At 40.7% G+C, this 25,892-nt stretch overlaps 2 protein-coding genes across 4 annotated transcripts in view; both read left to right on the top strand.

The window, feature by feature from the left end:
- The window catches only part of tpcn3 (two pore segment channel 3), a 32,774-nt gene extending 26,191 nt beyond the window's left edge, over positions 1-6,583 (top strand). For both annotated transcript variants that reach the window (XM_080302511.1, XM_026171996.2), the window contains 3 exons: positions 2,372-2,485; positions 5,882-5,997; positions 6,237-6,583. In XM_080302511.1, the coding sequence (XP_080158637.1) occupies positions 2,372-2,485; positions 5,882-5,997; positions 6,237-6,370 (364 nt within the window). In that variant the 3' untranslated portion in view covers positions 6,371-6,583. The remainder of the gene's footprint in view (positions 1-2,371; positions 2,486-5,881; positions 5,998-6,236) is intronic.
- A 2,382-nt stretch (positions 6,584-8,965) lies between these two features.
- ttbk1a (tau tubulin kinase 1a) overlaps positions 8,966-25,892 on the top strand; it is a 52,523-nt gene continuing 35,596 nt past the window's right edge. The window contains exons 1-6 of one of the 2 annotated variants that reach the window (XM_026171994.2): positions 8,966-9,092; positions 17,360-17,518; positions 18,429-18,576; positions 20,658-20,731; positions 21,573-21,713; positions 22,253-22,357. In XM_026171994.2, coding sequence (XP_026027779.1) covers positions 9,021-9,092; positions 17,360-17,518; positions 18,429-18,576; positions 20,658-20,731; positions 21,573-21,713; positions 22,253-22,357 — 699 coding nt within the window. In that variant the 5' untranslated portion in view covers positions 8,966-9,020. Of the gene's footprint in view, positions 9,093-17,359; positions 17,519-18,428; positions 18,577-20,657; positions 20,732-21,572; positions 21,714-22,252; positions 22,358-24,599; positions 24,864-25,892 lie in introns of those variants that run through there. The other variant, XM_026171995.2, reaches the window with a different exon arrangement.

Raw genomic sequence — 25,892 nt, 5'->3', positions numbered from 1 at the left:
CATACAGATCATACATACAGGCTCTGGACGTTGTAGGGCTCTCCTGGTTGACACGCCTCTGCAATGTTGCGTGGAGATCAGGGGCAGTACCCCTGGACTGGCAGACCGGGGTGGTGGTCCCCATCTTTAAGAAGGGGGACCGGAGGGTGTATTCCAACTACAGGGGGATCACACTCCTCAGCCTCCCTGGGAAAGTCTATGCCAGGGTGCTGGAAAGGAGAGTTCGTCCGTTAGTCGAACCTTGGATACAGGAGGAACAATGCGGTTTTCGTCCTGGTCGCAGAAAACTGGACCAGCTCTTTATCCTCTCCAGGATACTTGAGGGTGCATGGGAGTTTGCCCAACCAGTATACATGTGTTTTGTGGACTTGGAGAAGGCATTCGACCGTGTCCCTCGGGGTGTCCTGTGGGAGGTGTTGCGGGAATATGGGGTGTCTGGCCCATTGCTACGGGCCATTCGATCCCTATACAACCGTTGCAAGAGCTTGGTTCGCATTGCCGGCAATAAGTCGGACTCGTTCCCGGTGGGTGATGGGCTCCGCCAGGGCTGCCCTTTGTCTCCGGTTCTGTTCATAATTTTCATGGACAGGATTTCTAGGCGCAGCCAAGTGGTGGAGGGCTTTCACTTTGGTGGCCTCAGAATCTCATCTCTGATTTTTGCGGATGATGTGGTTCTGTTGGCTTCATTGGGTGGGGGCCTCCAGTTCTCACTGAAATGGTTCGCAGCCGAGTGTGAAGCAGTGGGAATGAGGATCAGCACCTCCAAATCTGAGGCCATGGTTCTCAGCCGGAAAAGGGTGGAGTGCCCACTCCGGGTTGGGGATGAGTTCCTGCCCCAATCACAAGGAGGAGTTCAAGTATCTCGGGGTGTTGTTCACGAGTGATGGGAGAAGGGAGCCGGAGATCGACAGACGGATTGGGGCTGCAGCTGCAGTAATGCGGACGCTGCACCGGTCCGTCGTGGTGAAGAGGGAGCTGAGTGTAAAAGCGAAGCTCTCAATTTACCGGTCGATCTACGTCCCTACCCTCACCTATGGCCACGAGCTGTGGGTAGTGACCGAAAGAACGAGACCGCGGATACAAGCGGCAGAAATGAGCTTCCTCCGAAGGGTGGCTGGCCTCTCCCTTAGAGATAGGGTGAGAAGTTCGGCCATCCGGGAGGGGCTCAGAGTAGAGCAGCTGCTGCTCCACATCGAAAGGAGCCAGCTGAGGTGGTTCGGGCATCTGACAAGGATGCCCCCTGGGCGCCTCCTGGGTGAGGTGTTCCGGGCATGTCCCACCGGGAGGAGGCCCTGGGGCAGACCCAGGACACGCTGGAGAGATTATATCTCTCGGCTGGCCTGGGAACGCCTTCGTATTCCCCCGGATAAGCTGGAGGAGGTGGCTGGGGAGAGGGAGGTCTGGGCCTCTCTGCTTAGGCTTCTGCCCCCGCGACCCGGCCTCGGATAAAGCGGATGAAGATGGATGGATGGATGGATGGATAACTACAGATAAGAGGCAAACCAGGTTGTAGTGCAAATCATTTGATTAAATTATTGCAGTTACAGCGCAGATATAAACATCTATGATTGTTGGGAGCAGTGTTGATTGTACAGTCTGACAGCTGCAGGGAGGAAGGACCTGCGGAAACGCTCCTTCATGCATCGAGGACGCAGCAGTCTGTCACTGAAGCAGCTCTGCAGTTCAGCAACATTTACATGCATGGGGTGGGAGACTCTGTCCATCAGAGATGTTATTTTGGCCAGAGTCCTCCTGTCTCCCACCACCTGCACTGGGTCCAGGGTGCATCCCAGAACAGAGCTGGCCTTCCTGATGAGTTTACCCAACCTCTTCCTCTCAGCTGCCGATAAACTGCTGCTCCAACATACAACACTGTAAAAAATGACAGATGCCACCAGAGTCATAGGTCTTTAAAAGCGCTCCCTGGACTCCAAATGACCTCAGCCGCCTCAGCAGGTAGAGTCTGCTCTGACCCTTCCTGTAAAGAGCATCAGTGTTGTGACTCCAGTCCAGTTTATTATTCAGGTGAACACCCAGGTACCTATAAGAGTCCACTATCTCAATGTCCACTCCCTGGATGTTCACCGGTGTCAGTGTGGGGGGGTCTGCGTCCCCGGAAGTCCACCACCAACTCCTTGGTTTTCCCAGCATTTACAAGCATGATATAAGAAAAAGCTTGTGATATTTTAAAAAATCATAAATTAGAATCCTAAAATGTTCTTTGATATCATGGAAATATAAATGGTCCCGGTTCTGCCTCAGAAAAATGTCTTCAATATTAAACTGATAAAGTGGTTGTTCTGAGTACATGCAGTAATACAATTTGGTTAAGAACTGCTAAATGTTGCATGCGATTGTTCTTGTCTTTCAGTATCTTCGTGGCGTTTGTCCTTGAGGCCTTCTTTGTGGAGTACTCTGTGGATAAAAGTGACTTGCAGACATCTTTGGAGAGGAAGATTGAAGAACTGGAGCTTGCTGTGGCACAGTATGTTACCTTGCAGAGAGTGGTGTGTGGTGGTCATATTGAGTGGCTGGGCTAACACATATAATTCACAACCCCAATACCTGCACTATCACATCCCTGATAGGACGTGACAGCACCACCTTGTTATAGCAACACTTGAAACAGATTTACAAATTGGGGCAAAATAGCATTGATGGGTGTGATTTGTTTTGTCACACAGTCCATTTCAATATAACACGTGCAATATGTGAAGAGCCAAACAAATTGGAGGAAGGTCGCAAACTAAGAGATGTGACCAAACAAGGTGCAACCTTCAAACACACACCGGCTGGATTGGACGTCCAATCACATGACTAACATCTAACCACCCAGTGTGCAGCCACACCTCATCATCCTCTCTAGCTGTCTGACTTTTCCACATACATCATGTAGCACAGGATTTAACTTTAAACTTCAAAATCACCTCACAACATTTTCTTCTTTTGTGTGTTATTGCTAACTGTTACTATATACTATAACAGTCGTTTTCACTCCTCAACTACATTTAACATATCAATCAGACTTGTACTTTGGTGATATATTTGATTAAGAATAATAATGTTCTACTATTAGCAAAGAGTGAGAGAAAGAGAGAGACAGATATTGTGTGGCAGAAACTTTCCTTAAACAGCTGGGAATCAACAAATGGCATTAAGTGCGGGACTTTCTCAAAGCGAGCCTTTGACTGCTCCATCAATATGTCACATTACTGTGCAGCTACTGAGTCCACAGCATCCTACCCAATCTTGATTCTGTCAGGCAATTTGAACTGACCCATTGTTTCAAGGCTTGTCATTCCAAATGTTTTCAAAACACCGATTCAGTGTCTCTGTATGTTGAAACACCGTGTGGACGGTGTGAGTTTGAAGGTTCCACCTTGTTTTCCCTGACACTGGGCTCCTCCTGCCACACACTTCATCTAGGACTATGGTTCTCTTAGGGGGGTTGAGAGAAATACTGCAAAAATGCTGAGTTGCTGGCAAAAAATACTCTGTACACTGCCACACCAATCAGTTCAATCTGATAATGCAGCAGGACTGCTGTCCTCTCACACATGTCAAAGTATGTATGAGGACTAGGGCTTCTAATTATGGAGTCTTTCAAGTTTCCTAGCAGTTCTGCTGACTAAAGGCGAGAAACACAGCAATCTTTTTTTTAAGTGATGTATACTACCAGTCAAAAATTTGGACACACCTTCTCATTCAACATAGAAGGAAGACCACCCGAGTCCCCTCTGCTGTTGCGGATAAATTCGTCCAAGTCACTAACCTCAGAAATCACAAGTTAACAGCGCACCTCAAATTGGATCCCAGATAAAAGCCACACAGAGTTCCAGTTCATTTATTTTTCAACAGCACAATAATCCCAAACACACCTCCAGGCTATGTGAGGGCTATTTGACCAGGAAGGAGAGTGATGGAGTGCTGCACCAGATGGCCTGGCCTCCACAGTCACCTGACCTAAACCCAATCAAGTTTGGGATGAGATGGACCGCAGAGTAAAGGCAAAAGGGCCAACAGGTGCTCAGCATCTCTGGGAACTCCTTCAACAGTGTTGGAAAACCATTTCAGGTGCCAACAGTGTGCAAAGTAGTAATCAAAGGAAAGGGTGGCTATTTTAAAGAATCTAAAATATAAAACATGTTGAGTTATTTCACTTTTTTGTTTACTACATAATTCCAAATGTGTTCATTCATAGTTTTGTAGATTCTCATTGAAGACATCAATGAAAACAAAGAAAAACCATTAACTAAGGTGTGTCCAAACTTTTGACTGGTAGTGTACCTGAGCACAAAAGACAGAACCATCATTAGGGCGGCTAACATCAGCTGTGCTTTGTTTTAGTGTTTGTTAACAAATGCTACTATGACAAACCAGCCTGCTGTCACAAACTCACAATGATAAGCTGTCCAAATGTGAGGATTGCTGGTCCAATCCTGATCAGGGTGTTGATGATTGTACGAAACCTAGCAAGAAAATAGACCTCACTGTTAGTAAAGCAACATGCTTATGCCTTCCTACTGTAACATCCATTTTTCATTTGATGCATCTAAGGATTACTGCAGGATCACCACAAATACAGATGATTTTTATACAAGGATAAATAAATGAATAAGAAATGTAGTTAAACCTTTTGATGCTGTCCACCACCCGTATCAGTCTGAGGACTCGTAGAATGAAAACAATGTCCAAGATTTGTCGGCTGGAGAAATGACTCGCTATAATGCAAACGGAATTAACAAATTAATGAATTAACAAAGACCAATAGCTTGTATCATCCTGTGTTTTAAAATAGTTATTGTGATTGACAGTGACATGAACACTCAAAGTAAACATTCAAAGATGTATCTAAAATGTGAGTAATTAAGTTTTGTTGAATTAATAGCACTACACCATTTCCAGTATGACTTTGCTACTTGCATGTTTCATAATTTTGTTTGATATCTTTTTAGATCCAGTTTATTTTTGGTGTGCTTAGACTTGCTCTTAGCCAGTTCTTTTGTTGTAGCACAAAATACAATTAGAATTTTGCTGTTGGTTCCTGGCTGTAGCTCAGGAGGCGATGGTTTGATTCCTGGCTCCCCCCAGTCTGCATTCCAAATATTCTTGGGCAAGATATTAACCCGAAGTTGCTCTCCGACGCGAGTATGAATGTGTGTGAATGGTAGTTAGTGAGCAGTAGAAGACAGTGCTTGTGTGAATGGGTGAATGCGGCATGTTGTATAGAGCGCTTGAGTACTCAGAGTAGAAAAGCACTAAATAATAATCAGTCCATTTACATTATTTAAAAATCATTTGGACAATGTGGTCCCTGTCTCTTAACTTCATTTTTTTTCTCCAAAGAAATCAAAGAAAATGCACATGAAATGAAAATGAATGACTAAGTAAATGATCAGCTTGGTTGATCATTGCCGCTATAGTCACGTTGTCCTCTGCACTCTCAACGTTCTGGGTTGAGCAAATTTTACTGAAATGGCAAATCAAAAAGGCTTGCAATGACACTTGTCACTCGCTGCATTATGAAGATGAATGGAAGCTGATGCTGCTGTGCTTCAGTGTTTAAAAAGTTTAATACTTTACCTTAATCTAGTGGGGTTTCTTTTGACTATTTGGTGCTTTCTTCATAGCACCAAGCTTTAAAAAGATCTTTTCTAAGATGATTAAAAATATGTTTAAAAAATATTTCTCTCTTTATCTTCTCTTTTTGAATCAAATCCAAATTAAGCTCTAATTTTCAACGTCTGTTATGCACAATGTCTAATGGACTCTTGGCTTCATGGCTTCTTATGATTATCTTGCACATCTTTCATGCTGTTTTATATCTCTGATTATCACTCTCATATTTCTGCCTGATCATCTGTATTTTTTTGTTAACCAGGGAGATGATGGAGGACAACTTGGTGAACGCCATGGAAACTATTGACAATGACCTGGGAGGCAGCCAGTCAGCAAAACCAAACTTACCGTCCCTGATGTTTAAAATTGCTTCAAAAAGTAAGTTGACAAGTGGAGACAGAAGGTGATTTTTAAAAGATAAAAAAAAGGAACACTTTTGGCTAACTTTTAATTTGAACATTTGCTCAATAGATTGTCACTAATTTTACATCAGGCATTCTTGTTCTCTTCAGGAAGAAATGTAAAAATGGGCAAAGTATTTGAGGACAGACAATAATAAAAACTTGCTCTTGTTTGTTAGAGACAATATTTATGTAAGTGTGTGTGTTTTGTGTCAGGATATCGAACAGTGGACGCCTTGTTACAGCGGATATTTGAGGCTGATCTGGACCCTGAAGATTTTGCTGAGAATGACGATCCTGAAGCTACGGGCAACGAGAATTTTGCAAATCCCTTATTCAGCCATGCATAGGCATTTGTAAACATGTATGAATGGATACAAACTGTAGTCATTTTACACTTTCAGAAATGTTGAAATCTGATGTTTATCCAGTGCAGTGTGTCAACAATATGATTGGGTGCTAATCAGTCTTATCTAGTGTTAAATGTTCATATTTCTGTCCTGTATCTTTGTGTAAAAATGCAAGAAAACCAGAATTTTCACATAAAGAATTCTTGCACAGAAGCCTGATTTGTTCAAAAATGCTTTTAGACCTTTGTTTTTTGTTTTGTTATATATTCTATATATATATATATATATATATATATATATATATATATATATATATATATATATATATATATATATTTTTTTTTTTTTACATATTTTCAGTTTAAAAAAATGTCACTAGGCTTACAATACAAGCATAATGCGAAGTATGTGTGACGAATCACACTTTTCTGTTTGCCAAATTGATATACAGGTCTGGGTTTTCAATTGCCAGGAGACTGCTACTTGTCTGACTACATTTGTACCAAGTGTAAAGAAGGAGGGGAGATAATTTATTTGTTTTTGTTTTTGTTGTCTGTTTTTTTTTTTTGTTTTTTTTTGTTTTTTTTTTTTTTTGGAGGGGGTGGGGGGACCCCATAGTTTCAGTGAAAGGAGCTCTTAATATTTCAGCATACCAAAACATTTTCCAAAAATTTCCTGCTCGCAACTTTGTGGGTGGGAATAGGGGGATGGTTCCTTCCTGTTTCAACATGATTGTGCACCAGTGCACAGGACTAGGTCCATGGAGACATGGCTGAGTGAAGCTGGTGTGGAAGAACTTGACTGAACCGCACAGCTTTCTGACCTCAACCAAAAGAACACCTTTGCCATGTTTACACTGGAGACTGTGAGCCAGGCCTTCTCGTCCAGCATCAGTGTCTGACCTCACAAAGGTGCTTTTGGAAGACTGGCCAAAAATTTCCATAAACACACTCCCAAACCTTATGGGAAGCCTTCCCCTAAGCTGCAAAGGATTGGAAGACATCATATTAAACCCTGTGGATAAAGAGTACGATGTCACTCAATGATTATATGTGTGTGAAAACAGACAACAGATGGCAATATGTAAAATTGGCAAATAAGGCCTCTGTTAATCCCTGGAATATGCTGGAAAATATGTTGATGCCCCTTGAAAAGTAGAAAGAATGACTTCATCATTCTTTCTTACTGTAATATGTTCTTATGTGTATATGTACTCTGACCTACCCAGATAAACATTTCATGAACAGTCACACATACGATAATTAACATCTGCATTAAAAAAAAAAAAGATTGGATTGTTTTGGAGTGTGTGTGTGTGTGAGAGAGAGAGAGAGAGAGAGAGAGAGTGAGTATGGATAGATAGATATAGACAGATATATATCCTGTTCATCATCCCCCTGCAAATGTAAAGTTACTGTATGTGTTGTTCTCTATTTGCGTTAACAAATTTGTAACCACCACAGAATACACACATTCACAACTAAGTGCGTAATGAGGTATTTGAAAAAGTGCTCTGCCTGCAAGGCTAATTAATAAGAACCATAGTTAGTGTCAACCAGAACTATTTTCTTTTGCTGCCTAATGTATAATTCCTTATTGCTGCAAAGAAAAAGGAAAGAGTCTATTTCCAAAGTAGGAGATGACCATTAGTGATATGGTTAGCCTGCCAAACCTAACGTGTTAAGTTGTTGTGATGTCTTGCAATGGATGACAGGTTGGTGATTGTTTCATCTGTCCTCAAGCCCAACATTCACATCAAAACAAATCAGGGAGTCATAGTTTATTTATTAGCTAGAAATATGTTCACTTTGTAGCTCAGTCCTGTGAAAAAGAGTTTTTGCTGTGCTTTATGCAGTTCTGTGAAAAAATAAGTACAACCTTACTGCTTCCATAAGAATTAAGAGGGTTAGGTGCCAGCCACGTCCTGTAAATGCACTTAATTTAATGATCATTAGTAAATGTGAGCACCTCCTATAAAAGTTTGGTGGTCTTTAGTTTGCTGGTCTGGAGCAGGCGCGTGGCTGTCCCAGTAAATTCACCCCAAAGTCAGACTGTACGATGCTCAAAAAACAGACCGTACATCTCAGATTCTATAGGCCTTAGTTAGCATGTTAAATGTTAAAGGTCATCGGAGTTCAAGGTTGCCAACAGAAAGCCCCTTCTCTCTAAAAAGAGTATGCAGTCAATGAGTCAGCCATAAACTCTTGATGATTCTAGGTGCATCTAACCACTTAAGCTGGACTGAAATTGGGTGATGCAACAGGACAATGATCCCAAGCACACCAACAAATCGACAATTAAATGGAAAGAAAAAAAGAATCGAGGTGTTACAATGTCCCAGTCAGAGAGCTTAACCCAAATTCTATGGCTTGAACTACACATAAACAAATGTCCACAAGGTTACAATTTACATACACTAAAATTGATTGACAAACGTTGCAGTTTTGGATGAAGAATTGGTTGTTACATTTAAAGTGCTTCTAATATTTTGTCTTTAGGAATGGGAGCTTATTGGCCACTTCTATTCAAATAAAGATTATTAAGAAAAAATTTGAATCCCTAAAAAACTCCGCGACAGCAGGGGGCGGTGTGAGTGGCACTGCAGCTTAGACATGGCGACGCCAAGGGGGTGTGCGTGTATGTGGTGCTGATGCTGAGAGATGGAGGAGAGGGAACGGATTTATCTCAGCCCTCTGGTGTCCGGACGGAAAACAATACTCAGGTAAGAAGAAACGGATTGACATAAGCATCAAATGACATAAGGCATACCAAATTTTCAGATGAACTGTGTGATCAGGCTGTATGTGTGTGTGTGTGTATGTGCGTCTATGACAGTGTTAGTGGGAGAGTGTGAGGCCACAGGCAGGATGTCGGGTCAGTGAATCGTAATCGTTCGTTACTGTGTGTGTTCCTACACACACACAGCTTTATGTGTGTGTGTGTGTGTGTGTGTTTATATATATATATATACAGATATGTAAAAGCAGAAGGGTGGGATTAAACAGCGCTCATTCAACTGCCACTGTTTGATAATACATAAAAGACTGACTGTAAAAATAACAGCCTGTATGGTCACAGCGTTAGGTTGATTTTCAAAATAAATGTAACATTATACAACAAGACATTGACTGAAATGTATATTCTCCGGGTACTAATTATACTCACACACAAACAAACTATAAACCCGGTATGAGTGTAGAGCTGCAACTAATGATTATATTCATTTTTTTCTTTATTCTTTTTTCTGTTTTTTTCCTGTAATGACAAAAATGAAAACAGTTCACTTCCCAAAGCCCACAGTAGTCGCTTTGTTTGAAATGGTTATCATCCATTTGCACTGTAAAATTTGAGAATTATGTGTCAAAGGGGTTACAGACATTTCTCTCCATAGTTTTGCGGCATTTGGCTGAATCTAAGAATGGAAAATAGCCCTGTACACTTTATAATCCATCTTCCTTAATTTTTTCTGTTTCTGAGCTTTGCCACTTTAGCCCTGCAGACATTTTGCTATTTCTCTGAAAGGTGTATTTTGGCTTTTCAGCCTACTGATTGCTGCCTTCACTTGCACTGACATTTCTCTTAACCTCCTGTTGAGGGTTCCAGTGAACAGCCACCAAAATGCAAGATCAGCACTTTTAATCAACTCCAACTCCAATGTGAGGAGAACTCTGATCACTCTATAATTACTCCTTTATTTATCCAGTTAAAAATCTCATTGAGATTAACATCTCATTTCCAAGAGACACCTGGCAATAATAAAGCCAGAGAGTGTCAAATAGTGCTTTATTATTGTTGTATATACACTGTATATGCAGAATATTGCCAAAGATATTTGCCCATCCGCTTTCAAACATATATTACCAAGAGTGCCATCATCCCATTCTTAATCGATAAGGGTATGATGGTCAGACACTGATGTTGGACAAGAAGGTCCGGCTTGCAGTTTCCACTCTGTTCTGTCTACATATATATATATGTGTGTGTGTGTGTGTGTGTGTGTGTGTGTGTGTGTGTGTGTGTGTGTGTGTGTGTGTGTGTGTGTGTGTGTGTGTGTGCCTGTGTAGGGGTGACTTCTGTGGTTGCATAAAGACATAATGAGAAAATGGCTCTTGGCTCACAGTTTACAATGAGCTCAGTAAATATTTCCCTGGTGAGTTTATGGTCCCTATCTATTATTGGAAGCCTTGCTAAACAGAACATTAAGTTTTTTTAAATTATGGAGAAAAGAGAGAGAGCTAAGTTTACTCAGAGCTGGAGAAAGATATTGGATCTATATATGATGTGTTTTGATAAATTATGTATTTTTCACTTTGTGAAGCATCCTGCAGAACAAACTATGGTATACTAACTCTGTGTTATTCAAATGTTGCATGAAAGTTCTGGGTAGTTTTGTTGCGGATGAACAGGTCAGTTTGTGTTAATGGGATGAATTCACAGTAAAGCTCGGTGTTGGACTGATGCACAGTGGCTGTGGTGCTCATGATCAGAGTTGGGTTGCATCAAGTGAAATAGAGATTCATTTAAAGCTGATGATCCTTAGATTAATTTACTAATTTCAATCGTTATACTGTGTCTAGTATAAAGACAATGTACAATATACTGTTAGTGAGAGAAACAGAAGTAAGCTGAGTTAGCTGTGAAGCATCTGCTTACATCTTGTTGAATCCAGCTGTGTAAATCCACAAAGAGCAACTGGTCTGCTGATCACAGCATGTACACTAAGAAAATCTACTAAAGCTTATTTCTGTCTAGCCCTGGAGGCCTAATGTACTAATATCATAGTTGTATTATATTAATGTAGCAGAAGGTCCAATTACATATGCAAAAAAATAGGTGGTAGAATTGTCCTTCAAGGAGATACTTTTTGCTTTCTTACTTTGAGTACACTTCAGAGCCTGTACTTTTTCACTTTTACTTGAGTAAAGACAGTGATTCAGCACTTAAACTTATTGGAGTATTTTTTTTAACACAGATCTCTGTACTTTGACTTAGGTGCAGAGTTTGTGTACTTTTGTCACCTATCACACCTGCTCATAAAATCCATCACTGGAACTGGAAAACACAAATATCTTGAATATTTTAACAGAACCCATCTGTAAAGGTTTAGCATCTGTTTTTGGTATATTGGTAACCATTATGGTGAATAAAAGTGCATCACACACCGATGCACTGATGTAAATTGCTATCAAATGAACTGCCGTTTTGTTCATTAACGCGAGGAAAGCGTTGACGAGGAGGAGCTTTATTTTGAAAGTAGTGGCCGGATGTTGTGTTTGGTGGGGATGATTTGACGCTGGGGAAGGCAGCGCTGCAGTGCGGACAAACAGCCTGGAGCCGGAGAACCTGACACCTGCAGACCGTCCCTGTCAGCCGAGCCGGGTTGTCCTGAGCCGGGTTTCGGGATCTGGTTTTGTCCTGAGTTGGAGTTTAGGATCACATCCAGGAGTAGGCAGAGAGGACCAGTCCGCATCATCCTCCTCCTCCTCCTCAGCTGATGCAGCGGAGAATCGGAGGAGGATCCGGACGTCGGCGTGGATTTTATTGAGCGTTCCGGGGCTCTGAGCGAAAATAAAGGCTGCTATTGTGTGTATGTGTGGTTTTTTTTTGTTTTTTGTTTTTTCATTTTAATTAATTAATGTATTAATTAATTTATTTATTTATTCTTTGGACTCTGCCTTGGATGGGACTAACGGTCTGAGGATGGACCGTGTCTGGTTTGATATGAGGCACCTTTGTAGAAGAAATAAATGGTAATTTAATCCTGCGGAACCCTGAGGCCCAAATTCTGGCCCCACGTAAGAGGAACGGTGGGTTTTCTGGATCAGGACGTTTTGTGCCGAAATAAAATCCCAGATGAAGATTCCCAAAAGGCGGAAAAGGAGCGGACGGTGCGCCAGGTAGGCCTGATCCGAACTAGCTCTCTCGGCCCATACAGAAATCATTCAGTGGGTGTGAGTGTTTCGCAGAGATACGCTATAACGAAAGTGGCATGATGGTAATTAGACCAGGACCGACGGGGGCTCTACAACTGTAATTATATTTATATTTAATTCAGAACTTGTCCAGGCCACATTGATTGATCAGCAGGATGTGATGGTGCGCATGCGCACGGAGCATCCATGACTGTGCACTGCAGAGAAGAGATATATACAGAGGGGGGAAAACGGGGTGGTAGTGGGGGGTTAGACCTAAGCGGAAGCTCCATTCAGTGTTTAAGTCATTTAGTCCAGGATTATTTTCCATAGCATAAAGAATATATATCTAGTGGTTGTTCTGTGAAGACCAAATATATATGAAAAACAAAAATAAATATAAAGACTAATATAAAGACAATTTACAGTATGCTGTTAACGACAGGAACGGAAGTCAGCCGAGATAGCTGTGCAGCATCTGCTTACATCTTGTATAAATCCACAAAGAGCAACTCGTCTGCTGATCACAGCATGTATACTAAGAAAATCTACTGGAGCTTGCATTAGAAATTATTGTGAGTTGTTGGTTATATTATTATATTTGTCTAGGTGTGGAGGCAAAGTCACTGTGCACTGCAGAGAAGAGATACACAGAGGGGAAAAGCACATGCTCGTAGTGGATGTTCTGTGAAGACCAAATATATATGAAAAGCAAAAAAGGCAGTTCTTGAGAAAAGAAACAGACCTGCACTCTTTGCATGTTTTATTAGACCAGGCTTGGCGAGAGCTGCCATCCCTCTCTATCACTGTCAGAGCTTTCCTTGCTAATGTAGTGTAATAAAACATAAATTTCTTGTTTGTCTTAAACAGGTAATGCTGCCACCGCCTTTGGTAAATCTGTTTGGTCTTCAGAGGTCAAGAAACAAACAAATACTTTCAAAGCAAAATCTTTATTTGAAACATAATTCATTAAAATGACCATCTTTATTAGTCTTTATTCCACAATTTGCAGGTCTTTACCTCTCAGGACTCATACATAACACAACAAGCACTCAAACTCAAAGAGCCAGTGTCAGCTTGCCTTGATAGCTGCTCTCCCATCGACTGATCAGCGGTTTATCCACAGTGAGCATGTGCAAATCACCAAAAGAAGCTGCTGGTCTCTCAGCTTGCTCAGCTGGAGACAGACATGCCTGTAAAATGAAGACGGCTAAAGTTTACTATGAGTTTGAAACAGTCAGAGCTTTCAATGACAGTAGCTGACTGTGGCCACAAGATGCAATGTAAAGGATGGATGCAAACCATACAAGGAGCTCCATGACAGATGAAAGGAGAGAAACTGCTTTGACAAAACAAGCTTCTCCTAGTGATATGCACAAGTGTCTTTAAAAGAAAAAGAAAAAAATATATATATATATAGTCGCAAAAGTATGACGTCACAACAAGGTGATTGGTCACTTGCAATGTTGAACCTGGAACAACATTTATTATGATGGTGTGGGAACCACACCGACACGAGGATATCAGATCGTGCATCTGTAGTCAGTCTTTTCATATTATTCATTTCATGTTGTCATGTAACTCTGTTTAGACTTGGGACATGCTTCTGCAGCACCATCTGCTCATAGAAACACTAAAGGTCCTGTTTAATCTCATGAAACTGTACTGTGATTTAATGTCAACCTGAATACTTTAAGCTTAGTTTTAAAAATTCTGTATTGTCAGAAAACTCACAAAAGACACATCATCATCAATAGAATTCCTTGCAGGTGCAAAGAAAGTGTATGTTAATTGTTATACTGACTCTGTGAGGTGGACCTTTGGAGGTGCAGAAGTTCAAAATGCAGGAAACTGTAGCAGCTTATTAGCTATGTTCCACCATCATTTCCATTCTGAACTAATAGAGTTGCTAAAAGTTGTGTGAACCTTTTTCCAAAAAAATTGTTTAAAAAAAACAAAGGCAAAGGCTCGTGATTGCAACTGGCACAGCAAGAAGTACATTGTAACAGGAGTTTTTACCTTTTCTGTTGTCTATAGGGGCACATTGATAAATTACTCTGGGCTATACACTGTTTTCACTGTAGGAGTCTGAAAACAAAGTGCTTCCAAGTTTTTAGTCTATGAAGGGTTTAAAGTGCTGGAGTTGGAGAAAATTAAACAACCCACCACTGAGCAACATGACTGTTGTTATACATGGCTATACATTGTTGCAACCAGCAAGTGAACTTGGGACAAGATTGACACGGTAAATGAGTACAGTTTTTCGCATGTTAGATTATTTCGCTGCTTCAAGTTTTCAAGGTTAACGTGGTGTATATAGGCCCTTTGTGCCCGACCCTCGTATTATGTCTGGTCAGAAGACTGCAGCACTCACTGCTTCTTCTCTCCTGGTTAACTGTACCCTCTGTTTTGGCTTGTAGGCTAACAAAGGAACAGGAAGGGTTTTGCCACACTCAGGATTTGTTGTAAATCTTAAGGTTTTCCAGGAGCTCAGAACTATGGTGAGCTCTGACCAATTTTATCCAACTCAGACTGGAATGATGCAAGCCCAGCTTCTGGCAGAGCACCCCTCCCTGTCCCACCCACTAGCAGATTAATAGAGCTGTAGGTGACGAAGGAAGAAAAAAAGATTGAGGTTTAATAAAAGGTCTGTCTCTCCAATCTGCTGCTGAGACGCTTGAAAACAGCACAGTTCTCTCTTTTACACGTATTTCATGCTGCAGTGCAGATTATTAGTGTTAATGTAAATAGTTAAATGCTACGGCGAAAAAGTAAGACATAAGACAATGTTGTATCTATGACATATGATGGTACTACATGGTACTATTTGATAACTGGCTGGTGATAGTAACCTATTCAGATCATTCAACAATATCTGACAAAATAATGGTATAGCTTCATATAATAAATATAGCATAATGTAATTTACATATTTAAGATAATTGTACCAAATCTAAAGTATACCATAAATACTATACTAATTTATGCTTTGTATCCACTGTGCATCACATAGTGCTTTTGATAGTATATTTCCAAAATGGATTTTGTTACACATTGTCTGTTCTCATAGTCTGTAGCAATATATTTGACTATGGCACTATAATAACACGTAATGCATAGTATCGCAATTCTGATTGGCCATTTACTCTGCACTGTGCTTACTGTCGTCCAAGACTATTCCAGTGTATCCGGGGAGACTGTGTGGTCCCACCCTCTGCAGTGATTGGCGGCTCAGCAGTTTGTTGAGGCCTGCAGCAGGTTTCCCTACCTCTCCAGTGTTACAGTGACTCCCAGCTGCCTGGTCTCTGTGCAGCTGCTGCTGTTAAACAGATCTGTATCACTGTAGGTGCAGAGAAGCCTCCTCCCCACCTTCCCAGTCTGTCCAGTTTTCTATCAGAGTTGGCCTGACTGAAAATGCAGTGGACACGCTCCCTTATTATCTGCAGTCCGCCTGAGCTCTGCATGCACTGATGAAAGCCCATGGCATTGCATGCAGAACAGCATGGTTTGGGGACTCACATGTATCACTCTGAACTTAAGATTTCTTCTATGGATCCACTGAAAGCTGATAACCATTCATGGCAGATATCCTGTATAAAAGCAGAGAAAAGCCAGAGTTCTGTTCAAGTTGAATGGCTGGAGAACACTAAGGTAATGGCTGACTACATGAATTAAGTTGTTGGCAGTGCCTATTAGACTGATGGTCAGTGAGCTGACAATATTTAACAGGGGAACCACATCCTCCAGTCACTACTGTTAATGAACTGTGTTGCCTAATTCAGACTTATCACCTCCTGAAGCAGTTCACTGCTTTGACAGTGCAACAATTCACTCAGCATCGATGAGTCCCTGCACTGTTTGTAGATCTGTCCCATTTGCAACGATCAAAGCATGGTTGAATCTTGCAACAATAACAGGTGATATTGTATCAAACAGACAAAAAGATCTGTAAGGATTTGTTTTTCCTGGAGTAGTTTTCTCAGGCAGCGCTCACTCCAAGGTTGTTTTGTGCCCAACAAGCTCCTTATGATCTTGCTAGTCTCATGAAACTGTTGCTAAGCTTAAACGCAAACACATCCGGCGCATTGTCAGATACCTCATTCCAATTGCGTGATTTATGGAGTTTTTGAGAGCAGTACTGCCAACCGTTATTTAATTTCCTAAGGTCAACTTGGATACTTTCTTTGAAAAAAAAAGAGTTTTTTGACCCAAACAGTAAATCATGTTATTAGTAACTGCATTATAAATTATTCTGGCAGTCCTATATGTGTGTATGTGAGAGAGAATTAAACACAGAAGGTGAAATAGATAAGTTTTATAGATTCATTTTTATTACCTAAAAATGTCTATTACTCCAAATGTTAAAAGACCACTTAAAGTAATGCAGTTTGCACATATTTCTTAAAATTGAAGTGAAAAGTGTTCCCATGCCATACTTGTGGTTGTTAGTATTTTTTGTTGATTAAATCCATCTTGTTCTGATCTACAGTAAACATTGCAAGGTGTTGGCTATTGGGCTGTTGCAGCATCTGACCTGCAGCTGCAGTCAGGATAAGAATAGAGCATTAGACTGCTTCCTCTGCAGACATGATATTTGCTCCAGTTACTGCAAATACCATCACGCCATATGTCCGTGTAGGTTCTTAGTCATCCAGGTCATGGTAGTCTTCAGAGCTTGAGAAAACAAGGCAACTGGACCGCTTTAGGTTTGCAAAGATGTTTCCCCTCTCTTCTGAGAGAACTAAAGAAGCTTCTTGGAGAGGTAAAACATCTTCTCAAACCTAAAAAGTCCAGTTGCCTTCTTTTCTCAGGGTCTCAAGATCACGCCATACCCAACCCCTCTTGCACCCCGCACCCCACTGACCTGTACCCTGATCCAGCTGAAGAATGGCTTCTAATGGCAACCAGCCACCTCTAATGCCTGTTGTTATACGAATAATATAATAATGTTGCCATGACTGTCAGCAGCAGAGAGCTCTGGTTAGACTGGGAAAATCCCGGTAACAACATTGTGTGTATAAAGTATTGACTGTCTTTTCTTACTTCCTTTTTCTCCTCTCATCCTCCCTGCTCACAGATAAATGGCTCTTTTAAGTTGGGAGCTGCTCGTGTTCTGTCTAGCTGGCAGATGCAGTGCCTAGTCCCTGGCCTCCAGGACAACGCCAACATGAACGGAACATCCGAGCAGGCCGACATCCTGCCTCCAAACTGCATGGTCAAGGATCGATGGAAAGTGGTGAGTCTGGAAAGCTCCCATTCCCCCAGTTCAGTTTCACGTTCTGCAGTAGTGCGTTTGAAAGATTTGGGTGTCTGATTTCCCCCATACAATTTTGTATTTATATTTTCTTAGCTGGTATGCATATTTGTTAACTGTTTGCTATCTATTCTGATTTCATCCAAACCTTCTTTCCCCCAAAATTTTAAATATAAATAAAACAGAATCCAATCCTATATTCAGCAGTACAAGGCAAATGTTAAACTATGCATGTAGCATTTTGCATTACATTTTATTTGATTAGTACTTGGGAGCTGAGGAGACCAGCAAGAATTAGAAGCAAAACATCACGTATCATTTAAATGTAAGCTTTTTCCATGTATGAACGATACATGATACACAGTAAACCATTTTTAAACAAATTGTATCCTTTGTTCTGATTTTATTTTCATACAAAAATGTCTGTATCAGGATCAGAATATGTTCTGTTGTTCTGGTTGTGATAAAAAAAAAAAAGAAATCCCAAAGAAAAACACAAATCCTTTATAGACGATATTAAAAAGATGAGATGACTGTCGAATCACTGATGCCTCATGTTCAGCTAAATAAATTGACATTTAAACTGGCAAAGAATTCAAACATTTAAACTCGAGGGTTTAGTGGAAAGACAAACTTTTTTTTTATTTTCTGTTTGAGCTTCCTTTGGATTCTGAAGTACAAGGTTGCTCGTGTCTCAGCCAGTCAGGTTGCAAAATGAAGGCTGTTTGCACTTTACTAATCAATCTACTGTCTCCACTGAGCTGCAAAGACCCAACACATCATGAACTAAAGATAAAAAAGAATGAAGAATGAAGAATGAAGTCTTTTTGGAGGTTACAGTATGTTACTTTAAGATAATTAAGAGCTCTTTGCCCTGCAACCTGTGTTCCAGCTAAAGAAGATTGGCGGGGGTGGGTTTGGGGAGATCTATGAAGCCTTGGACTTGCTTACGCGGGAAAATGTGGCCCTAAAAGTGGAGTCAGCCCAGCAGCCCAAACAGGTGCTAAAGATGGAGGTGGCAGTGCTGAAGAAGCTGCAAGGTAAGCGCTGCCAAACCATCTCCTACACTGATTGCTTTGGGCCAGTGGTCCACAGCGGAAGTGATTAGGTTGAATTATTAGGAAAACCATAACTGACTGCAAAGACGTTGTTTATACAAGCTTCCAGTTGTGGAATTGTTAGTGAGTAGAATTCAAGAATGTTTTTTAGGTCCAACTTTCAGAGTGTGATTTTTAGCAGCAGGGCGGTGACCTTTCAAGAGTCTTTGTCTTGTAACCCTCGTATGCTGCTACATTCCCTCTTCTGCTTCACACTTGGTTGTCTTGGACTTGTGTTTCACTTTGTTCCTCTGATTTTCTGTGAACTGTTACCAGTACATCTACAAGCTGGCACTGAAGTGGCAGGTGAAGTGGTGGGAATGGGAATTAGTCCCTCCAAGTCTGAGGCCATAGACTAAGCCAAGAAAGGGTGGGGTCCCCACTTCAGCTCAAGGACAAATTGCCTCCCCAGTTTAAGTTGTGTCGTGGGTGTCGCGAGACGATTTTCACATCACATCCTGTGTCATGAGACACAATCTCTGTGGCGTGTCGGACGGCTTTTTGATTTTTGTAACTTGTGCATTGTGTTGCAGTCGTCGCAGCTGGCTTGAAGACACAAGTGTATGATCATCCTGGCTATTTAATCAGAATCCTGCACCAAAGCTCAAAGAAATACTGACACACAGAGAGATAACGCAACAGTTTGAAAACCTGAGTTTGTGGAAACACTTGACTTCTGCTCCTCCTTATCAGCATGTATGACGTGATATTGTCTGAGTGGCGACAACTATTGTCTACTGAATACTTAAACATCCGTGTGATAATGGTGCGTTTTTAACAAAGCGATCACTGTGGAGGGTGTATTGGCACTTTTATAATCTCTGAAAAATAGGACAGCCCTTTATTGTGATTGCATATGTTCAACAAAATTTGGGTGTTCCACACTAACTGTGCAGATATTAAATATGAATAGTAAACAGCAGGTTTAAAAAAAACCATGAGAAACATACACAAATATATTTCTCACTGCTCACCGCCACACCTGCATTGCACAGATGCAACCATTTATACCCGCTATTAAGGTGCAGGAAGCCTCTGTTGTATTCTCCTAAACAATAGGTGTTGCCACTCAGACAATATCGTACGCACTGATGAGGAGAAGTCAAAACTAGAAGCCAAGACTTTGTCAAGTGTTATTTTGTAAAGTTCTCTCCACAAACTCAGGTTGTTCTGTTTTTAATTTATTTTTTCAGTGTTTATTTGATAGAAAGAGTAAAGAGTGACGGGAAAGTGGAGGGGGAGAGAGAGGGTAAGACATGCAGCAAAGGGCTGCGGGTCAGATTCGAACCTGGGGAGGCTACTCCCAGCCGCACGGCATGTAGGCACCTGCTCGTCGCAGTGAGTTAAACCAGCACCCACAAACTCAAGTTTTTAAACAGTTGGAATGTCCTCCCCTTAGTGTTAGTATGTCTCTGAGCTTCTGTGCAAGATTCTCAGTAAACACACGATTATACACCCATTGTGTCTATTGTGTCTAGCGACACAGGATTTGATGTGAAAATTACACCACTACACAAGCAATGTGGCGAGCATAAAAATGGCCTTACATTGGTCTGCTGTGGTGATGAGGGAATTAAGCATAAAAGCGTAGCTGTTGATTTACTGATCAGTGTGCATTCCTACCCTCCACTGTGGTCGCAAGCTTTGGCTAGAGCTTTCTCCGAAGTGTGGCTGGCAAAGAGGATGAGAGGGGCTCAAAATAGAGGCACTATTCCTCCACATTGAAGGAAGCCAGTTAAGGTGGCTCGCATATCTGATATAGATGGGCACCTCCTGGGTCAGGAGCTTTAGGCACGGGAGAGTAAATCTCTCAACTGGCCCAAATAACGTGGAGGAAATGGCTATTGAAACATAAAATAGATACATCTCTGAAAGAATTTAATCCAATATGTAATTTTCAGGGTGCTAAATATATAAGTCTTTGTAAATCTGATTAGTTTAGTAGAACAATATTTGTTTCGTTGAAGTTGTGGTACATTAGGAAAGTGTTTATTAGCCTCCTCTCTCTTCTTTTTCCCTTCCAGGGAAAAACCATGTTTGTAAGTTTATTGGCTGTGGGAGAAACGACAAATTCAACTATGTCGTCATGCAGCTTCAGGTGAGTCACTGTCTGGATGCATGTCAACCACAGTCTTTTACTGGGAAGCATAACAGTGTAGAGGGACACATAACACACAGTAATAAGGTAGATTATTGCTTTAGAATTTAAAAAATTCTGCTTTGAGGAAGCACACCAGGAGGAAGTCTTCATGTTGCTGTCATGTTAAGATCTACCAAATGCATAGGTTTTACAGTCTTAAAAAAACCTTCAATTCAATTCAATTCAATTTTATTTATATAGCGCCAAATCACAACAAAAGTCGCCTCAAGGCGCTTCATAGATACAGAGAAAAACCCAACAATCATATGACCGCCTATGAGCAAGCACTTTGGCGACAGTGGGAAGGAAAAACTCCCTTTTAACAGGAAGCTACCTCCAGCAGAACCAGGCTCAGGGAGGGGCGGGGCCATCTGTTGCGACCGGTTGGGGTGAGAGAACCTGCTGGAGTGCAATTACATTAATATAACCCCTGCTTCAAGGATTCAGCATTTGGTATTATGACTTCCTGCAATGTAACCAGAAAAAATACATAAAATAATGAGGATAAGTGTAATTGACCTTTAATAAAGTCATAGCCAGAATGCAAACAGATGAATTTACTGGTGACCACCTTTTAATGTTGCCTTTGCTGATAACAGCACAGAACAGTCCCAATTTATTTGAACCTGGTGTATTTCTCATTACTGTTGCCACTGTGTCTCCTATGAGTCATATCCAGTTTTGCATTTTCCACGTTTTTATTAGATTACTTTTTTGAAACCTGATCTTTACACATTTCAGCCTGACTAAAAGCAAGCAGAAATTAAGTCCCGCTGTCTTGTCACTGTCCCTCACCCAGGGTCGTAACCTGGCTGACCTGCGAAGGAGTCAACCCAGAGGAACCTTTACCATGAGTACCACCCTGAGACTTGGGAAGCAGATCCTGGAATCCATTGAAGCCATCCACTCAGTGGGCTTTCTGCACCGCGACATCAAACCGGTACAGGTTTCTTGAAAAATTCTGCAACCTTGTGTTTCTCCTGTAGACTGAGTTCCTGAGTTAAAAGTGATTTTAGGTAGAGATTATTTACTGATATTAACTTTTGATTTTTCTTGCCCGGATGTGTCAAAATGGTAATGAATGCTTTTCCCCTAAGCTATAGTTTTCTGCAGGCCAAATATAGGTCCATGAGCTGGTTGAGCATTATTGACTAGTTTCTGTAATACCAGTAGAACAGTCCAAATGTCTGCAATTTGGTAACAATTTAATATAAGTAGCTGAAAGTTTCTCAATTTAAAACGTCTATCTGGTTTCAGGTGAACTTTGATACTTTAGATCTTTAGGTAATCTAAATATCAAAGCAAGCCAATAAAACCAGAACAGAAGGGGTGTTAATAGGATGTCGGATGAATAGATTTTTATGTAAATGAGCAGAGGTAGAACCAAAGTTAGAGGACCCATATACCCTTCACGTTTCTTGTGTGCAGATGCTTTTAGATTAAACTAGTTGAGTGATGCACTGTGTTTTATTTCTGCAGTCAAACTTTGCAATGGGACGGCTCCCCTCCACCTACAGGAAATGCTACATGCTGGACTTTGGTCTGGCAAGGCAGTACACCAATACCACAGGAGAGGTCCGCCCGGTAAGACACTTAGTCTGTGAAAGCGAACCGTACCAAAAGCTGAAGCACAGCACTGAAGCTCATCTATTACAGTGGAGATATTGTTGGAGAGAATATTTGTAACTCAAGGTTCATTTGCTAGTTTTTGCTAGTGTTTTTTCAAAGAACAGCAATTATTATAATAAAGTCACTAGAGGTTTGGAGAATGTATGGAGAATTATTCATGCATATTGGATGTTAGGGAAAAAAAAAAATCAGAGGTAGGACATATATCCTTATTTTGACTCTGCGTATACTCCAAACCTAAACCTAAACAACATAGTAAAATAATTTCTCAAGTATCTTTTTTTTTTAGCGTTTTCTTACAACTTTGTTATTTAATTTCTTATTGTGGTCCTACACACAACACATATGTCATTTCTTTCTGTGTTAGGATTCAACTTTATTGTCATTACACAGGTATAAATACAGGGTAACAAAATACAGTATGCATCTAATCACAAGTGCAAGAGCAGTGAGTGCAATAGGAGCAGATTATATGCCGATAAGGGTAGTATAAAAGGTGGGAATAGTTATGAACAGATTATGTACAAATAAGTCAAGTACACAGATGCTTATGTTGCTATACAGAGAGCAAATGTACAGATGTAGTTATGTATACATATGTACAGATATGTACAGATGATCTGTATAGCATACAGACGGACAGATATACAGATGTATCAATGTGTGGTAAATATATGTACAGTAGTGGGAGTATGGTGCTATGAACAGACTATAATAGTGAACAGTGTACGCACTATAACAGAGACTATGCTATATCAGTGTCCTAAACTATAGCAGTAACCAATATGAGATAGTTTCCTTTAAAGCTGCAAAAAATACCAAAGTAAATAATAAAAAACTACACAGGTGCACAGACTCAGGCAGACAAATGGGTGTGTTTGCTGCACTGCAGTACATTCTCTCTCATTTCCTGTGAGTCTGTACAATATCGGATCAATGATTTGCAGTACTCAATAACAAATCTCAGGGATTCATGTGATAGTTTGCTGTAAACTGACAGAAGTGGTTGTTGGGCTTCTAAACAGCTTTTGTATCGATCAGGTCTCTTGGTATTTGTAGTTTCAGTGTGATCAGACACAGCTGCTGCTTTTAGGTTCTCTCTTGCTTTTTTGTCTCTCTACCACACTCAACACAGCTATTTTTAGATCAGCGAGTATGTATAGTGCTTCCATTTGCTGTCAGCTTGCTCCTCGTCACTTTATCTCCTTACTTTCATTTTTTTCTCTTTTCCTCCTCTCCTCATCCTTTTATGGGCCCTTCTTCCTTACCTCTCCTCACCTATTCATCTTTTAACCAGCTCCCCTGTTCTTCTCCTGCAGTGTTGTGTTCCTTCTGTTGCAGCAGTCAATGAATATTTGATGCTGTAAAATGCGTCACTGGGTGAGAAACGTTAGCCCCCCCCCCCCACGCACTTTCTCTCTGTCACTTCCAGTCTCTCCACCCATCATCTTTTGTCTCCCAGTCTCTCTCTCTCATTCTACAGCTGAGTCAGCTTCAGTGCAGTGATCTGAGCTCGCTCTTTCTCACTTGATTCACCCCTCCCCCACTGTATCTTCCTGCCTTGCTTCCTTCTTTCCCCATTACCCCCCTCTCTTTAACCAGTCTCATTGACTACAACATGATGGTAATTTTGTAAATCATGGTACCCTATAATTTCCAGATTTGGGGGTTGGTGTACCTGTTAAGTTGCTACCATATGCTTGTAGTATCTCTTGGTTTCTAAGTCAGAGCTACCCCTCCTATCTGGTTTCATAACACCCAGAAGACAACAACAAAAAACACTTAGCTGAGACTTCACCTACTTACAAATGCAGTGTATGAAGTACACTCAGTAATTTCTCAAAAGTGTCATTATTGTTTGCAACAGCTCTTGTGTGTCCAACACTCATTGTGGGACTGTTAGCAGAAAGTTGTCATCACATCTTTTTTAGCCAGACCTACCATACATTAATTTTAAAAAATTTGACACTTGATCTGAAAGTGAACATATCCTGATGAAACACATGCTCAGCAGATACAAACAGCAGCCTGAATCTGTTCTTACAATTTGCACGTATCAGCACAAGCGTTATTTTTTCATCTTGACTGTTGAGGTTGCTACGTAGTGACAAAATTTTTCACTTGCGGTATTTGGAAACTAAAGTATGTTGAGTGAAGTCCTCTGTAGAATGAACCGGTTGTCCAGTGAGGCAACCTGTCCAGCTGCTTGTGGATCAGGTCACTCTTTACTGTGAAATTTTGTATGATGTTCACTCTCTACTGATCACCTGCCATCAGTTTTTTTTATCAAAGATTTATGTTCTGATTTTTTTCTTGTTTTCTTCTTATCAGTTCAATGTGATTTATGTTCACCTTTTTTATGTTTCAGTGTTGTGTTTGTCTTTCTTACAGTTCCTTTGGATTTATGATTTTGACGTGCATGCCTCCTGTTTCTCCATCATCTCCATGGTTACCCAGGGATGTGAGTGGTTTCTATAGTGACAGATGGGTCACAGCCACATCGAAAGCTACGCACCAAAGTGAAAGCTGAATTAAAAAAGAAAAGGAGCAAACATGACATAATGTCTACTAAGAGTTTTCTAAAATCCACATATAAAAATAATCATGATCGTTACAATAACTGTAATGAACTGTGAATGTGCTAGAAGCCCTATCAGAAAATGGTCTGGTGGCACAGAGAATTTAGGCACTAAATTATACAACTTGTACTTGAAAGTGAAATTCAGATTTGATTTTTGTCCGGGAAAAAAACCCCTAGATGGTGGACAAAAACCTAAGTATACGGTAAGTCAGTTCTATAAACTAAAAAAGGACACAATATAAATTGTTTTTTCAAATTTATGTAGGTCATGAAGCCATCATGAAATTTCTGTTTTTATGGGTATTTTAATTTGTGTATTTCTACTTGTATTTATCCATGAGTTTCCCTCCCATGTAAGGTAGGACATTATTAAAAGAGAAAATATCATGTAGATTTTATGTAGATAACAAATTTTTGCACATACATGCAAACTTTGATGGGCTCGTCAGTGATATTTGAGGGTTCAATATCTTCCCCAAGGACACTTTGACATATAGACAGCAGGAGTTCCATCTTCTGAGTAGAAAACAACCTGTTCTAGATCATGAGAAATAAAAAACCAAGAAAATTTGTGACTGCCATAGATGACAATTGAGTCAGTGAGGAGTATAATGGGCCCATCCAGGAGTTGTGACTGAAACAACTGATAATACAACACATAGTACAACGTGAACTACTAAATCCTATGTCCCTTTCTGCAAATTGCTAACAAAAATGTCAGGGTAGTTTCAGACTTCTACAGTTGACTTCTACTTATTTAAATGTGTATAATTTAAAACTTAGACATTCATAAAAAAAAGAGTGTAGTTCACTTTATGTTTTTGTTAACAAGTAACTTGAAAATGGTCACTGTATTGAATTTTTAAATGTTAAATGGACTTTTATCCACCTGTCAAGTACAGTGGTGTG

Source organism: Astatotilapia calliptera, chromosome 6 (assembly GCF_964374335.1).
Source record: "Astatotilapia calliptera chromosome 6, fAstCal68.1, whole genome shotgun sequence".
NCBI lineage: Eukaryota > Metazoa > Chordata > Actinopteri > Cichliformes > Cichlidae > Astatotilapia > Astatotilapia calliptera.
This window is presented reverse-complemented; position numbering and strand designations above follow the sequence as displayed.